This window comes from Entelurus aequoreus, linkage group LG09, assembly GCF_033978785.1.
Source record: "Entelurus aequoreus isolate RoL-2023_Sb linkage group LG09, RoL_Eaeq_v1.1, whole genome shotgun sequence".
In the NCBI taxonomy this organism is placed as follows: Eukaryota; Metazoa; Chordata; class Actinopteri; order Syngnathiformes; family Syngnathidae; genus Entelurus; species Entelurus aequoreus.
In genome coordinates this window covers 75,360,936-75,379,684 of record NC_084739.1, presented here as the reverse complement: position 1 = coordinate 75,379,684, position 18,749 = coordinate 75,360,936, and the positions used below count along the sequence as shown (strand labels likewise).

The 18,749-nt window shown below is 39.0% G+C and overlaps 1 protein-coding gene across 1 annotated transcript in view; it reads right to left on the bottom strand.

Annotated features, from left to right (window-relative positions):
* Positions 1 to 1,929: 1,929 nt before the first annotated feature.
* hectd2 (HECT domain containing 2) overlaps positions 1,930 to 18,749 on the bottom strand; it is a 59,641-nt gene continuing 42,821 nt past the window's right edge. The window contains exons 16-22 of the mRNA XM_062059412.1: positions 17,568 to 17,661; positions 13,604 to 13,678; positions 11,778 to 11,865; positions 10,124 to 10,230; positions 9,710 to 9,825; positions 9,454 to 9,597; positions 1,930 to 6,864 (exon numbers count right to left, since the gene is read on the bottom strand). Coding sequence (XP_061915396.1) covers positions 6,744 to 6,864; positions 9,454 to 9,597; positions 9,710 to 9,825; positions 10,124 to 10,230; positions 11,778 to 11,865; positions 13,604 to 13,678; positions 17,568 to 17,661 — 745 coding nt within the window. The 3' untranslated portion in view covers positions 1,930 to 6,743. The remainder of the gene's footprint in view (positions 6,865 to 9,453; positions 9,598 to 9,709; positions 9,826 to 10,123; positions 10,231 to 11,777; positions 11,866 to 13,603; positions 13,679 to 17,567; positions 17,662 to 18,749) is intronic.

The following is an 18,749-nucleotide window of genomic DNA, read 5'->3' as shown; positions in this document are numbered from 1 at the left end:
GTTTGAATTGTATTGGCGGGTTTTATGGACGGGATCCCGTCCATATAACCCGCTTGAGCTATAACTAGCTCGAGCTAGTAGCTATTAGCTAGGAGCTAGCATAACAAACACCTAGGTGTTTGTTATGCGGGATTAATTTGTGGCATATTAAATATAAGCCTGGTTGTGTTGTGGCTAATAGAGTATATATATGTCTTGTGTTTATTTACTGTTGTAGTCATTCCCAGCTGAATATCAGGTCACCCCCGGCTCTCACAGCATCTTCAACTCCCCACTAGTCCTTCACTTGCACTTTCCTCATTTACAAATCATTCATCCTCGCTCAAATTAATGGGGAAATCGTCGCTTTCTCGGTCCGAATCTCTCTCACTTCTGGCGGCCATCACTGTAAACAATATGGAACTTTGCGTATATGTTCAATTGACTACGTCACGCTACTTCCGGTAGGGGCAAGCCTTTTTTTATCAGATACCAAAAGTTGCGATTTTTATCGTCGTTGTTCTTTACTAAATCCTTTCAGCAAAAATATGGCAATATCGCGAAATGATCAAGTATGACACATAGAATAGATCTGCTATCCCCGTTTAAATTAAAAAAATTCATTTCAGTAGGCCTTTAACCCTCTAATCCTAACCCTAACCCTCACCAAATAACTCTAAATTAAGTCTTTGTTACTTAGAATATGTTCCCCATACTAAAGTGCTACCAAAAACATATAACTTTGTCTTGAATTTGAAATTTTTTTAAATTTATTTTTCACTAAAGAAGGGTTCGGTGAATGCGCATATGAAACTGGTGGGGTTCTGTACCTCCAACAAGATTAAGAACCACTGGTTTACACAGTCACTTTTAGGGGACCTCTGACGGTATGGGGACAAAAAAACAGGTCCCCTAAAGGGAAACCTTTTTAAATGATAGTCAGATCCATTCTAAAGATGCCTAAGTGATTTTTTTTCAAACATGTTTACTGAAAAGTAAACATGTTTAACATCTCATTTGAACTTCTTTTTTTTTTTTTTTTAAATGGTCCTCAGTAGTCACGTACAAATTTGTGTGAATTATGCAAAATTATTTACATTTTTTAAAATTATTTTTAAATTATTTAAATTAAAACACAACTGCTTCCTGTTTACGCACTTGTGTCATCAGGACTGGGATGGCGACTGACTGAGTGAGACAAAAGAAGCTTTGAGAGCCACTGGCCTCTTTCGCTGTGTGTGTGTGTGTGTGTGTGTGTGTGTGTGTGTGTGTGTGTGTGTGTGTGTGTGTGTGTGTGTGTGTGTGTGTGTGTGTGTGTGTGTGTGTGTGTGTTCTGGCAATGCTTACTTAATGGGGACATCGCTCTGTTTACACAGTCACCTTCAGGGGACCTCTGACGGTATGGGGACAAAAAAACAGGTCCCCTAAAGCAGTGGTCCCCAACCTTTTTGTAGCTGGGGACCAGTCAACACTTGAATTTTTTTTTTATTTTTTTTATTTTTTTTTTTTTTTCATAAAGAAATACAATCATGTGTGCTTACGGACTGTATCCCTGCAGAATGTATTGATCTATATTCATATATAATGTATATATTGTGTTTTTTATGTTGATTTAATTTTAAAAAATAAAAATAAAAATTATTATTATTATTATTATTTTTTTTTTATTTCTTGCGCGGCCCGGTACCAATCGGTCCGCGGCCCGGTGGTTGGGGACCACTGCCCTAAAGGGAAACCTTTTTAAATGATAGTCAGATCCATTCTGAAGATGACTAAGTGATTTTTAAGCATTGGCGCATAAAACATGTTTACTGAAAAGTAGAGATGTCCGATAATGGCTTTTTTGCCGATATCCAATATTCCGATATTGTCCAACTCTTAATTAAAACATAAAACATGTTTACTGAAAAGTAAACATGTTTAACATCTAATTTGAATTTTTAAAAAAAATTTTTAATGGTCCTCAGTAGTCATGCACAAATTTGTGTGAATTATGCAAAATTATTTACCTTTTAAAAAATGATTTTAAAATTATTTAAATTACAACTAGGGATGTCCGATAATGGCTTTTTGCCGATATCCGATATTGTCCAACTCTTTAATTACCGATACCGATATCAACCGATACCGATATATACAGTTGTGGAATTAACACATTATTATGCCTAATTTGGACAACCAGGTATGGTGAAGATAAGGTACTTTAAAAAAAAAATAAAAAAATAAAATAAGATAAATAAATTAAAAACATTTTCTTGAATAAAAAAGAAAGTAAAACAATATAAAAACAGTTACATAGAAACTAGTCATGAATGAAAATGAGTCAAATTAACTGTTAAAGGTTAGTACTATTAGTGGACCAGCGCAGCACGCACAACCATGTGTGCTTACGGACTGTATCCCTTGCAGACTGTATTGATATATATTGATATATAATGTAGGAACCAGAAATATTAATAACAGAAAGAAACAACCCTTTTGTGTGAATGAGTGTAAATGGGGGAGGGAGGTTTTTTGGGTTGGTGCACTAATTGTATCTTGTGTTTTTTATGTTGATTTAATTTTTTTTTAAAAAACAAAAAAAACGATACCGATCATAAAAAAACGAGACCGATAATTTCCGATATTATATTTTAAAGCATTTATCGGCCGATAATACCGGCAGGCCGATATTATCGGACATCTCTAATTACAACACAACTACTTCCTGTTTACGCACTTGTGTCATCAGGACTGGGATGGCGACTGACTGAGTGAGACAAAAGAAGCTTTGAGAGCCACTGGCCTCTCTCGCTGTGTGTGTGTGTGTGTGTGTGTGTGTGTGTGTGTGTGTGTGTGTGTGTGTGTGTGTGTGTGTGTGTGTGTGTGTGTGTGTGTGTGTGTGTGTGTGTGTGTGTGTGTTCTGGCAATGCTTACTTAATGGGGACATCGCTCTGTTTACACAGTCACCTTTAGGGGACCTCTGACGGTATGGGGACAAAAAAACAGGTCCCCTAAATGGAAATCTTTTTAAATGATAGTTAGATCCATTCTGAAGATGACTAAGTCATTTTTAAGCTTTGGCCCATAAATCATGTTTACTGAAAAGTAGAGATGTCCGGTAATGGCTTTTTTGCCGATATCCGATATTCCGATATTGTCCAACTCTTAATTACCGATACTGATATATACAGTCGTGGAATTAACACATTATTATGCCTATAACACCCCAGATCCCACCTCACTCCTACCCACTTCTCCAAAGTGGGCTGGCTCAGGGTGGAGGACAGAGTAAAACAACTTGCACTGAGCCTAGTCTATAAAATCCGCTACACCTCCCTGATACCGAAGTACATGTCAAACTACTTCCTTAACGTAAATGACCGCCATAACCACAACACCATGGGGAGCTCCACTAACCACGTTAGACCCAGATTCCGATCTAACAAAGGTCTTAACTCATTCTCCTTCTATGCCACATCAATGTGGAATGCGCTCCCAACAGGTGTAAAAGAAAGGGCATCTCTATCCTCCTTCAAAACCGCAATAAAACTTCACGTCCAGGCAGCTACAACCCTAAACTAACACCCTCCCCGGATTGCTAATAATCAAATGTAAACAATCAAATGCAAATACTTTTTCTTATGCCTTCTGATCTCTCTCTCTCTGTTCTCAATTGTTGACTGAAATGATGATAACAACCAAACCCACCCCCCCCCCCCACACCCCTGATTGTAAATAATGTAAATAATTCAATGTGATTATCTTGTGTGATGACTGTATTATGATGATAGTATATATCTGATAGTATATATCTGTATCATGAATCAATTTAAGTGGACGCCGACTTAAACAAGTTGAAAAACTTATTCGGGTGTTACCATTTAGTGGTCAATTGTACGGAATATGTACTTCACTGTGCAATCTACTAATAAAAGTCTCAATCAATCAATCAATAATTTTGTTGTGATGCCCCGCTGGATGCATTAAACAATGTAACAAGGTTTTCCAAAATAAATCAACTCAAGTTATGGGAAAAAAATGCCAACATGGCACTGCCATATTCATTGTTGAAGTCACAAAGAGCTTCTTTTTTTTTAACATGCCTCAAAACAATAACAGTGCAATACTTTTTCATAACATGGTCACCACTGCCTAGTTTATCTTGTTATATTCTTATTTTACTGTTATATTTTTTATTCTCATTGTTATCGGGGGGGGTTTATTTTGTAGCGTCCCGGAAGAGTTAGTGCTGCAGGGGATTCTGGGTATTTGTTCTGTTGTGTTTATGTTGTGTCACGGTGCGGATGTTCTCCCCAAATGTGTTTGTCATTCTTGTTTGGTGTGGGTTCACAGTGTGGCGCATATTTGTAACAGTGTTAAAGTTGTTTATACGGCTACCCTCAGTGTGACCTGTACAGCTGTCGACCAAGTATGTCTTGCATCAATGCGTAATGAGTAAAGCTGGTAGATATTATGTGAATGGGATGGCATGCACGTAAAGGAAGTGCCTTAAAGGCCTACTGAAAGCCACTACTACTGACCACGCAGTCTGATAGTTTATAAATCAATGATGAAATCTTAACATTGCAACACATGCCAATACGGCCGGGTTAACTTATAAAGTGCAATTGTAAATTTCCCGCTAAACTTCCGGTTGGAAACTTCTATGTATGATGACGTATGCGCGTGACGTCACGACGGCAACGGAAGTATTCGTACCCAATGTGTCACCATACAAACTGCTCTGTTTTCATCGAACAATTCCACAGTATTCTGGACATCTGTGTTGGTGAATCTTTTGCAATTTGTTTAATGGACAATGGAGACTGCAAATAAGAACGTTGTAGGTGGGATCGGTGTATTAGCGGCGGACTACAGCAACACAATCAGGAGGTTGTGTTGTGTTTGAGTTGGATAGCAGACGCACTACCGTGAGTACAGCTTTGGCTTCCAAACATTTGATCGCTTGCCCGTACGTGCGTGTCGCTATGTGCATGTCACGTACGTAACTTTGGGGAAATATATGTTTCTTGCCGACTCTGATGGCGGCTGGGGTGTCGTCGAAAGCTACAACGCCCGCCGCCGCTCCGTAGCTAAGTTAGCTTCAATTGTTAAGCTTCGCCAAGCTGGAAATTATTAACCGTGTATTTACATGTCCATGGTTTAATAGTATTGTTGATCTTCTGTCTATCCTTCCAGTCAGGGTTTTTTTAAATTTTGTTTCTATCTGCATTTGAGCCCGATGCTATCACATTAGCTCCGTAGCTAAAGTGCGTCAACGATGTATTGTCGTGGAGATAAAAGTCACTGTGAATGTCCATTTCGCGTTTTCGACTCTCATTTTCAAGAGGATATAGTATCCGAGGTGGTTTAAAATACAAATCTGTGATCCACAATAGAAAAAGGAGAGTGTGTGGAATCCAATGAGACCTTGTACCTAAGTTACGGTCAGAGCGAAAAAAGATACACCCTGCACTGCCTCTCTAGTCCTTCACTCTAACGTTCCTCATCCACGAATCTTTCATCCTCGCTCAAATTAATGGGGTAATCGTCGCTTTCTCGGTCCGAATCTCTCTCGCTCCATTGTAAACAACGGGGAATTGTGAGGAATCCTTCCTCCTGTGACGTCACGCTACTTCCGGTATAGGCAAAGCTTTTTTTTTTATCAGCGACCAAAAGTTGCGAACTTTATCGTCGTTGTTCTATACTAAATCCTTTCAGCAAAAATATGGCAATATCGCGAAATGATCAAGTATGACACATAGAATGGATCTGCTATCCCCGTTTAAATACAAAAATTTCATTTCAGTAGGCCTTTAAAGGTTTATTGTCTCTCTGTACCTCTCCCTACGTCCGTGTACACAGCGGCGTTTAAAAACGTCATACATTTCACTTTTAAAAACCAATAACGAAACCGATACCGATAATTTACGATATTACATTTTAAAGCATTTATCGGCCGATAATATCGGCAGCCCGATATTATCGGACATCCCTACTGAAAAGTAAACGTGTTTAACATCTAATTTGAACTTTTTTTTTTTTAAATGGTCCTCAGTAGTCACGTACAAATTTGTGTGAATTATGCAAAATGATTTAAATTTGGTCCCCATGAAGCATATGAACTCTTTTCCCCCAGGGTCCCCAGTAAGAATGATCAGCACATTACTTCATCAATCCAGAGATTTAAAGACGTGTATGAGCTAACTGGGCAGTGGACATTTTACACCATTTTTGTTATGCCTCCACAACCTGTAGAAAGGCTGGTCCCCACAAGTCATGATCAAAAACTTGGTCCCCATTCCAAATGATAACCAGTATGTGTGTGTGTGTGTGTGTGTGTGTGCGTGGGTGTGTTGACCCACATTGCCTGACGGCGCTTTGGCAACAGGTGTTACCATGGAAACACACTTGGCACCAAACTTTTCTCACGCTCTCGTCATTACACCACCCGTCCCGCTAAGCTAATGCTAAGCTAACGCTCGGCTGAAAGGCTGCTGTCAATCAAAAGACTACACCAAACAATTTCTTCTTCTTCTACAAACGACACGACAAGGTCAAACAATGGAGGCTTCCTCCTAGCCGGCGACACGATATGCTAACTTCCTTAGCACGTAGCGAGGTTGCGTTTACATGCGTACTAGTGGGGGCGCGCTAGCTGCACTGCTAACTTGTTGAGGGGCTCGTGTTACGTAGGGTTCCTTTAAATACACGTGTACTGTGCCTTTAAGAAAGGCGGCGGCGTCGAAGGGGGGAGCAAAACAAAGGAAGATGGCGGCGGGTCACTGGAGGCCAAAGCCCTCGGCGTTGGAGATGGCGATGGTCAGTTTGTGCTTCAGCTCCTTCCTGCTGCGATACGGCGGCAAGCAGATCTGATTGAAGCACGTGTGCGATACTGGCAGCCTGACAATAACACACACACACACACACACACATACACTTGTAGTCACGTGTGTGTTACATGAAAACATCATCTGTTTGAGTTCAAAGTTAAGTTAAGTTAAAGTACCAATGATCGTCACACACACACTAGGTGTGGTGAAATTTGTCCTCTGCATTTGACCCATACCCTTGTTCCACCCCCCTGGGAGGTGAGGGGAGCAGTGAGCAGCAGCGGTGGCCGCGCCCGGGAATCATTTTTGGTGATTTAACCCCCAATTCCAAGCCTTGATGCTGAGTGCCAAGCAGGGAGGTGATGGGTCCCATTTTTATAGTCTTTGGTATGACTCGACCTACCCATCTCAGGGCGGACTCTCTAACCACAAGTCATCTACCAGTTAGTTTGTTGGAGTAATCAGGTCATAAAAAACTTATATCCTCAGTGCTTATTTTAGGGAAAATAAAAAAAATATTTTTCCATTTGTCAGAATTTTTATTACCTTATTTTTAACTTCAATTTACCTTCTATTTAACTTATTTCACTTTTTTTTTACCATCTATTTAAGTTATGTATATTTTATTTACCTTCTATTACCTTTTATTTACCTTCTTTCTAACTTATTTTACCTTCTATTTACCTTCTTTCTAACTTATTTTACCTTCTATTTACCTTCTATCTATCTTTTATTTATCTTCTATTGCCTCCTATATATCTTTTATTTACCCTCTATTACCTTTTATTTACCTTCTGTTACATTTTATTTACCTTCTTTCTAACTTACTTTACCTTCTATTTATCTTTTATTTACCTTCTTTCTAACTTATTTTACCTTCTATTTACTTTCTATTGCCTTCTATTTACCTTCTATTAACTTATTTTACTTTCTATTGCCTTCTATTTCTTTTATTGACCTTCTATTACCTTTTATTTACCTTCTTTCTAACTTATTTTACCTTCTATTGCCTTCTATTTGACTTTTATTTACCTTCTATTTACCTTCTTTTTAACTTATTTTACTTTCTATTTATCTTATTTTGCCTTCTATTTACCTTCTAATAACTTATTTTATTTTCTATTGCCTTCTATTTAGTCTTTTATTTACCTTCTATTACCTTTTATTTACCTTCTTTCTTGCGTATTATACCTTCCATTTATCTTTTATTTACCTTCTATTTAACTTATTTCACATTTTATTTACCATCTATTTAAGTTATGTATCTTTTATTTACCTTCTATTACCTTCTTTCTAACTTATTTTACCTTCTATTTACTTTATATTGCCTTCTATTTACCTTCTATTAACTTATTTTACTTTCTATTACCTTCTATTTCTTTTATTGAGCTTCTATTACCTTTTATTTACCTTCTTTCTAACTTATTTTACCTTCTATTTACCTTCTATTGCCTTCTATTTGACTTTTTTTACCTTCTATTACCTTTTATTTACCTTCCATTTACCTTCTTTTTAACTTATTTTACTTTCTATTTACCTTATATTGCCTTCTATTTACCTTCTAATAACTTATTTTATTTTCTATTGCCTTCTATTTATCTTTTATTTACCTTCTATTACCTTTTATTTACCTTCTTTCTAACGTATTCTACCTTCCATTTATCTTTTATTTACCTTCTATTTCCTTTTATTTACCTTCATTCTAACTTACTTTACCTTCTATGTATCTTTTATTTACCTTTTATTACCTTTTATTTACCTCCTTTTTAACTTATTTTACTTTCTATTTACCTTATATTGCCTTCTATTTACCTTCTAATAACTTATTTTACTTTATATTGCCTTCTATTTATCTTCTATTACCTTTTATTTACATTCTTTCTTTCTTATTTTACCTTGTATTTACTTTATATTGCCTTCTATTTACCTTCCATCCATCCATTATCTACCGCTTGTCCCTTTTGGGGTCGCGGGGGGTGCTGGAGCCTATCTCAGCTGCATTCAGGCGGAAGGCGGGGTACACCCTGGACCTTCTATTAACTTATTTTACTTTCTATGGTCTTCTATTTATCTTTTATTGGCCTTCTATGACCCTTTATTTACCTTCTTTCTAACTCATTTTACCTTCTATTTACCTTCTATTGCCTTCTATTTGACTTTTATTTACCTTCTATTACCTTTTATTTACCTTCTTTTTAACTTATTTTACTTTCTATTTACCTTATATTGCCTTCTATTTACCTTCTAATAACTTATTTTACTTTCTATTGCCTTCTATTTATCTTCTATTACCTTTTATTTACCTTCTTTTTAACTTATTTTACCTTCTATTTACCTTCTATTAACTTATTTTACACACATATATATATACGTACATACACACACACATATATATATATATATATATATATATACTGTATATATATATATATTAATAAATAATATTGCATGGCTAAAATGCATTAGCATGTGGCTAAGACGTTCAGTCCTTTCCCACAGAAGTGCAATCTATTTGTGGTGGTGTGTGTGCGAGTGTGTGTGTGTGCGAGTGGTGTGTGTGTGTGTGTGTGTGTGTGTGTGTGTGTGTGTGTGTGTGTGTGTGTGTGTGTGTGTGTGTGTGTGTGTGTGTGTGTGTGTGTGTGCGGGCGTGCGTATCTACCAGTCGGTGGGGGCATCCAGTTTGGAGATTTTGAAGTTTAGGTCGGCCATTCCTCCCACGGGAATGCGGTCACTTCCTGTGGCGAAGTGCAGCAACTTCTTCTGCAGCTCCAGCGGGAAGGCAAGCACCACCTCCCAGAAACTCCTACACACACACACACACACACACACACACACACAGTGACGTCACGTATGCACCACCTCTCCCAGAGTGGATGCATCTGCGTAGCCCGGCAACAGGAAGTGGCGTAGGTCACCTGACGGTGGCGTCGTTCTTGCCGTATCCGTCGTAGATGGCGGCCCGCTGCAGGGCGTTCATGTCCAGCTGAGGACTTCCACACACCAACATCTCCACCTCCTCCGGACGCAGCAGCTGGCAGGGGCACACGTAGCATGCAATCAGTCACGCCCCTTGACCTTTGACCTTCCACTGTCAGATGCGGTCAGCGACAAAAAAACCAATAATCATTTCAAAATAAGACGCAACGGGAAGTGGAGGATGTCGCAACAGTGGAGTGAGTCGAGCAATCGGGAAGCGATGTCACATGTGATGTCATCGCTCACACTAATCAGCTGTGTGTGTGTGTGTGTGTGTGTGTGTGTGTGTGTGTGTGTGTGTGTGTGTGTGTGTGTGTGTGTGTGTGTGTGTGTGTGTGTGTGTGTGCGCTCACCATGAGTGCGTCAGAGGCACACACACTGTGGAAGCCGTGGTAGAAGGCAGCAAACTGCTTGCAGATAGACTTGTTGAGCAGGAAGTCCACGTAAAGATGGACGTACTCTGCACAGCACGTCACATGACACACAAACAGGTCACATGACACACAAACAGGTCACATGACCCACAAAGACAAAAGCAGGACGTGAGAGAAAGTCCCCAGCGTGTTCCTGTTTGGCTACTTTGTGCAGGAAGTAGTAGAAGAAATGTTTACTTTCACTTTGTTGCACACTGACAACAAATACTGCTACTGTAATCGATACTTTAATACTACAACTGTACTGTAAAGTTAATTGTACTACTATACTGTATATTTAATACCACTACTATACTGTATATTTATACAACTGCTGTACTCTATATAGTACTTGAAAGTATGTTTGAGGTACATGAAAGTATACATGAAAGTATATGTTTGAGGTACATGAAAGTATATGTTTGAGGTACATGAAAATATATATGAAAGTATATGTTTGAGGTACATGAAAGTATATGTTTGAGGTACATGAAAGTATATATGAAAGTATATGTTTGAGGTACATGAAAGTATATATGAAAGTATATGTTTGAGGTACATGAAAGTATATATGAAAGTATATGTTTGAGGTACATGAAAGTATATGTTTGAGGTACATGAAAGTATATGCTTGAGGTGCATGAAAGTATGTTTGAAGTACATGAAAGTATATGTTTGAGATACATGAAAGTATATGTTTGAGGTACATGTAAGTATATGTTTGAGGTACATGTAAGTATATGTTTGAGGTACATGAAAGTATATGTTTGAGATACATGAAAGTATATGTTTGAGGTACATGTAAGTATATGTTTGAGGTACATGTAAGTATATGTTTGAGATACATGAAAGTATATGTTTGAGGTACATGAAAGTATATGTTTGAGGTACATGTAAGTATATGTTTGAGATACATGAAAGTATATGTTTGAGGTACATGAAAGTATATGTTTGAGGTACATGTAAGTATATGTTTGAGGTACATGAAAGTATATGTTTGAGGTACATGTAAGTATATGTTTGAGATACATGAAAGTATATGTTTGAAGTACATGGAAGTATATGTTTGAAGTACATGGAAGTATATGTTTGAGGTACATGTAAGTATATGTTTGAGGTGCATGAAAGTATGTTTAAGGTACATGAAAGTATATGTTTGAGGTACATGAAAGTATATGTTTGAAGTACATGGAAGTATATGTTTGAGGTACATGAAAGTATATGTTTGAAGTACATGAAAGTATATGTTTGAGGTACATGAAAGTATATGTTTGAGGTACATGAAAGTATATGTTTGAAGTACATGAAAGTATATGTTTGAGGTACATGAAGGTATATGTTTGAAGTACATGGAAGTATATGTTTGAGGTACATGTAAGTATATGTTTGAGGTACATGAAAGTATATGTTTGAAGTACATGGAAGTATATGTTTGAAGTACATGGAAGTATATGTTTGAGGTACATGGAAGTACATGGAAGTATATGTTTGAGGTACATGAAAGTATATGTTTGAAGTACATGGAAGTATATGTTTGAGGTACATGTAAGTATATGTTTGAGGTACATGGAAGTATATGTTTGAGGTACTTTACCCTTCCTGTTGTGTTTGTTGACAGGTATCTTGTCGCCTCCTGGCTTCAGGTTGTACCATTTGACCACGCCCATTTCCTCCTGACACACCTGAACACAACATCACTAATTTTAGCTCAGCGTTGTTGTTCTCCACACCAGCACTTTCCTGCTTGTAGGAATTTGCTGCAGAAATGTTGAAGTCCGACCTTTGACCTGAACTCAGGGGGCCGGTCAGGTGTCATTCCCAGGCCAGGTTTGGCCCCCAGGAACGCACACACACATATAGCCCTGCTCTCGACTCTTTTTCATCGACTTCCTGTACATATTCATCTACTTGTTCACTTCCTGTACATATTCATCTACTTGTTCACTTCCTGTTGATAGTCATCTACTTGTTCACTTCCTGTTGATAGTCATCTACTTGTTCACTTCCTGTTGACATTCATCTACTTGTTCACTTCCTGTTGACATTCATCTACTTGTTCACTTCCTGTTGATATTCATCTACTTGTTCACTTCCTGTTGACATTTATCTACTTGTTCACTTCCTGTTTATATTCATCTACTTATTCACTTCCTGTTGATATTCATCTACTTATTCACTTCCTGTTGACATTCATCTACTTGTTCACTTCCTGTTGACATTCATCTGCTTGTTCACTTCCTGTTGACATTCATCTACTTGTTCACTTCCTGTTGACATTTATCTACTTGTTCACTTCCTGTTTATATTAATCTACTTATTCACTTCCTGTTGATATTCATCTACTTGTTCACTTCCTGTTGACATTTATCTACTTGTTCACTTCCTGTTTATATTCATCTACTTATTCACTTCCTGTTGATATTCATCTACTTGTTCACTTCCTGTTGACATTCATCTACTTGTTCACTTCCTGTTGACATTCATCTACTTGTTCACTTCCTGTTGACATTCATGTACTTGTTCACTTCCTGTTGACATTTATCCACTTGCTCACTTCCTGTTGATAATCATCTACTTGTTGACTCACTGTTGATATTCAACGACTTGTTGACTTCCTGCTGATATTCACCTACTTGTTGACTTCCTGTTGACATTCATCTAATTGCTCACTTCCTGTTGATATTCATCTACATGTTCACTTCCTGTTAATACCTGCTTACGTTTTGATGTAACGCAATTCCGTCTATTTATTTCTATATTTTTCAAGCTAGCTTAGTGATTAGCATGTCTGCTACTGGCTCGTTCTTACTTAGTGTGTAACATGTTTAGCCTCATCCTCCAGTGATTATAATACTAATAATAAATACTGATAATAATAATTAACCTATGGGGACCAGAAGGGATCGGCTTTTTGTTATCGGCATTGAAAGGCATTTATCGGCAACGGCTCATCACATACTTTTTAACGAAAATCGGCCGGTACCAATACTGATCGGCGAATCTCTACATTTGACTAAAGTCCACACGTGTATGAAGGCAGGTAGTGTACGTGTGTACTGTATGTGGTCATTAAAGTACTGCTGATGGTGTAAACGACTTCTGCAAAGCCGTCAACATGAGAGTCCGCCAAAGGACAAGTCAAATGAGGCCGCGGGGTTCAAGTGTGGTGTGACTGGACTGGAGGCAGCCATTTTCTGCTGTGCACGTACACGCACACGCACACACACACACACACACACACACACACACACACACACACACACACACACACACACACACACACACACACACACACACACACACACACACACACACACACACACACACACACACACACAGTTTGACATGAAGTCTTCACAGTGTAGGTTAGCAAGTTCCAAAAGTCCTTGAGTTACTTAACGTGCGTCCTAGGGTTACAACCTGGAATGTGAGATAAAAGTCTTCCTCCACGTTCCCGTCGTAGTTCAGCAGCTCCTCTAAGCCGTGAGCCAGCTCCTGACAACACACACACATTTACAGTACTTACAGTGTGTACATACTGTATTTATTATACACGTTTATTTGAACACTGGGTCAGTAGAAGCACAAGCACGTCCTCAGTCAGCTTCCCCAACTCTTACACAACTGCCCTGTTTTTAGCATGACACACCCCCTCTTTGTGCCTACGTGTGTGTGTCTGTGTGTGTCTGTGTGTGTGTTGGTTTAAATATCACATATTACATACAGACAGATAGCTGCATAGTACATCTACAGGTAAATCAAAGGACAGACAGATACATCTATAGATAAGCGAGTGCAGATAAAGGAAATAAAAGTGCGCACTTCAACTTTCCCCCAAGTGCACTCGGGTCAAGTCATGAGTTTAGTTATGGCTCCCTCTAGTGTGGACAAAGACCACTGCAGCTGTGAAACTTGCCAACCCAGAAACACTCGCCGCCTCGATTCACACACCCTCCACGCTTACTAGGTGTGCCCTGATCCAATACTGATATTGTACATCGCTCCAGTATCATGAAAAACACAAGTCAAATGTGATTTGTAAAATGTGTGATGTCATGTGCGATACAAGCAGTCCTGCAGAATGTTCACTTGTGTGTGATATCGTGTGCGATTCAAGCAGTCCTGCAGCCTGTTTACTTGTGTGTGATATAATGTGCGATACAAGCAGTCCTGCACCTTGTTTACTTGAGTGTGATATCATGTGCAACACAAGCAGTCTTGCAGAATGTTTACTTGTGTGTGATGTCATGTGCAATACAAGCAGTCCTGCAGAATGTTCACTTGTGTGTGACATCATGTGTGATTCAAGCAGTCCTGCAGCATGTTTACTTGTGTGTGATATAATGTGCGATACAAGCAGTCCTGCAGCCTGTTTTCTTGTGTGTGATATAATGTGCAATACAAGCAGTCCTGCAGCTTGTTTATTTGAGTGTGATATCATGTGCAATACAAGCAGTCCTGCAGCTTGTTTACTTGAGTGTGATATCATGTGCAACACAAGCAGTCTTGCAGAATGTTTACTTGTGTGTGATGTCATGTGCAATACAAGCAGTCCTGCAGAATGTTCACTTGTGTGTGATATCATGTGTGATTCAAGCAGTCCTGCAGCATGTTTACTTGTGTGTGATATAATGTGCGATACAAGCAGTCCTGCAGCCTGTTTACTTGTGTGTGATATAATGTGCGATACAAGCAGTCCTGCAGCCTGTTTACTTGTGTGTGATATAATGTGCAATACAAGCAGTCCTGCAGCTTGTTTATTTGAGTGTGATATCATGTGCAATACAAGCAGTCCTGCAGCTTGTTTACTTGAGTGTGATATCATGTGCAACACAAGCAGTCTTGCAGAATGTTTACTTGTGTGGGATGTCATGTGCAATACAAGCAGTCCTGCAGAATGTTCACTTGTGTGTGATATCATGTGTGATTCAAGCAGTCCTGCAGCATGTTTACTTGTGTGTGATATAATGTGCGATACAAGCAGTCCTGCAGCCTGTTTACTTGTGTGTGATATAATGTGCAATACAAGCAGTCCTGCAGCTTGTTTATTTGAGTGTGATATCATGTGCAATACAAGCAGTCCTGCAGCTTGTTTACTTGAGTGCGATATAATGTGCGGTACAAGCAGTCCTGCAGCTTGTTTACTTGAGTGCGATATAATGTGTGGTACAAGAAGTCCTGCAGCATGTTTACTTCAGTGTGATGTCATGTGTGATACAAGCAGTCCTGCAGCATGTTTATTTGTGTGTGATATCATGTGCGATACAAGCAGTTCTGCAGCATGTTTACTAGTGTGTTATATCATGTGCGATACAAGCAGTCATGCAGAATGTTTACTTATGTGTGATATCATGTGCGATTCAAGCAGTCTTGCAGCATGTTTACTTGTGTGTGATATCATGTGCGATACAAGCAGTTCTGAAGCGTGTTTACCTGTGTGTGATATCATGTGCGATACAAGCAGTTCTGAAGCGTGTTTACCTGTGTGTGATATCATGTGTGATACAAGAAGTCTTGCAGAATGTTTACTTGTGTGTGATAGCATGTGCAATACAAGCAGTCCTGCAGAATGTTTACTTGTGCGTGATATCATGTGCGATACAAGCAGTCATTCAGAATGTTTACTTGTGTGTGATATCATGTGCAATACAAGCAGTCTTGCAGAATGTTTACTTGTGTGTGATATCATGTACGATACAAGCAGTCCTGCAGCGTGTTTACTTGTGTGTGATATCATGTGCGATACAAGCAGTTCTGAAGCGTGTTTACCTGTGTGTGTGATATCATGTGTGATACAAGAAGTCTTGCAGATTGTTTACTTGTGTGTGATAGCATGTGCGATACAAGCAGTCCTGCAGAATGTTTACTTGTGCGTGATAGCATGTGCGATACAAGCAGTCCTGCAGAATGTTTACTTGCGCGTGATATCATGTGCAATACAAGCAGTCATTCAGAATTTTTACTTGTGTGTGATATCATGTGCAATACAAGCAGTCATGCAGTGTTTACTTGTGTGTGACATCATGTGCGATACAAGCAGTCCTGCATCATGTTTGTGTGTGATATCATGTGCGATACAAGCAGTCCTGTAGAGTGTTTACTTGTGTGTGTTATCATGTGCGATACAAGAAGTCCTGTAGAGTGTTTACTTGTGTGTGATATCATGTGCGATAAAAGCAGTCCTGCATCATGTTTGTGTGTGATATCATGTGCGATACAAGAAGTCCTGTAGAGTGTTTACTTGTGTGTGATATCATGTGCGATACAAGCAGTCCTGCATCATGTTTGTGTGTGATATCATGTGCGATACAAGCAGTCCTGTAGAGTGTTTACTTGTGTGTGTTATCATGTGCGATACAAGAAGTCCTGTAGAGTGTTTACTTGTGTGTGATATCATGTGCGATACAAGCAGTCCTGCATCATGTTTGTGTGTGATATCATGTGCGATACAAGCAGTCCTGTAGAGTGTTTACTTGTGCAAAGCTGGACAGCCAGTTAACATCTAAATGTCCTCCAAAAAAACACAGTTTCTTCCATTTTACTTAAAATTATTTACAAACGGTAAACATGCTGGGCTATAGGCTACTCGCAGCTACACAGCAGCTAAGCACACAATAGCACACAAGCTAAACATAATAATAATTGAACAATATTCCAGCGTAAAACAACGCATTTGTCAATATAAACAAGTATCAATTAATTATAGTTGCACATTAATTACACATACAAAGTCTCCAAGACAGAAGCGTATTAGGATGTGTCCAGTAACAAACGTGTCCGCATCATTCAACTTGTTGCGTCATGAGCGTAACTTCATGAATTATTACCATTAAAAACAATTACCACCCCACTTCAACTTAAACATAAGTTCATTCCAGACGGGTAATAATAAATAGGATAGTGTTTTTTTTATAGCTACCAGTGTTCTCTGTTTGACTCATTTCTCTTAAACCTTTTCTAACATTCCACACCACTACACAACACAAGTACGTATGCTTCCTGCTGATGTTGTACGTGGAAAAAAACAACAATAAAGGTTATTTAAAGTCTATTACTTATCACCGTGCATGGTAAACAAAAGTGTGCGAATTGCGACACAGCATTGATTGGCACAACGATCTTTGACCACCAAGGTTTAAAAGAAAAATAAATCAATCAATCAATTGGTGCACTTTTGTCCTTGAACGTTGTGTTTTGAGTACAAAGTACACTGACGTTGTAGTCAAAACACCGAAAGTGTGTGCAGCGACGGACTCGCAACGGTCGCCATCTTGGCTACGCTGGGGATCATATCCTATCAAGTTGTTGTAAAGGAAGTGATGTATTTGATACTGACAAGTGACCTTTGACCCCCCCCCCCCATCCCCATTGGCCTGGAGCTTACCGGCATGATCTGCTGCAGGTCCTCCAAGGTGGCGGTCGCCATGCCAACAAGGGCATTCTGGTCACATGGTATGGTGGGCGGAGTGAGCAGCTTCCTGTACGGTAAGAGAAGTATTTCCTCCTTAGATCAGGGGCACAACCAATGTTCCCTCTAATTTTTCATGTGTGTGAGCAAACGCAAAAACTCCCTGAGCATTCAGTGGAGCCCATGTGAGCAACATCAGACGTGCACACTGTGGCTACACCAGCAGCACACCTGTCCCAAACCTGACTAAATAACAACTTCAATCTCCATAGAGAGACAACATTCTCTTATTATTATAATCAAATGACAGCAGCCATTTCCATGAGGTTATTTTCTAATAGAAGTGTTTAGGCCCACTTACAATGACAATAACAAAAAATATAGTTTTTCATGAACTGTGTACTTGTATTGTTTGTCTGGGTGGAGGTCCTGCTTTGGAAATAATTTGCACCCCTTTCAGACATTGCATTTAGTTCCCATGAAAACATTCACATGTTGCACAATGAGATGTAAGCAGGGGATCATGTGTACATTGCTGCAACTTCCTGTTTGTAAAAAATATATTTTTATTAGTATTGATTTAATATACTAACAGCATTTCATGATTAATATTTATAAATTAAGATTCCTAATGAATGACACTAGAATAAGCACACATTTGATTGGTAAATCATAGTGTAACGACCTGGAATGACACTTTATGTGTGGTCTTGGAGTTGTCCGACTTTTTGTGTGTCTGTAAACGCATCACTGGCTAAGTGCCATATGTGCATGTGTTGGCGCAAGTGAGAAAGAGCGAGCGGCTGCTGTTGATATAACAAAGTTGGTTTTGGTCTGGTTTGTACTGCAGAAAATGACCAGTTTTGCTAGATATCATTTTTTTCACTAATGTTTTGGTGATGCGTTTATGGCCGACAATAAAGAGTTTTGCTCAGTAAAGTGATGGATGGAATTCATGTCCTCAAAGGGTCTCGACAGACGTTACAATATTTGAACAATGATGACGAAAACGGTTTTCTCTGTCGTGTCCGTGTGTCGAAAATTGTTATGCGCTTATTTTTTTATTTGATTTTGTGCGTGGCATAGATTTGCCGTGCGCAGAGGACGCTTGACCAGTGCGCAATTGCACAGGCGCGCACCTTAGAGGGAACATTGGGC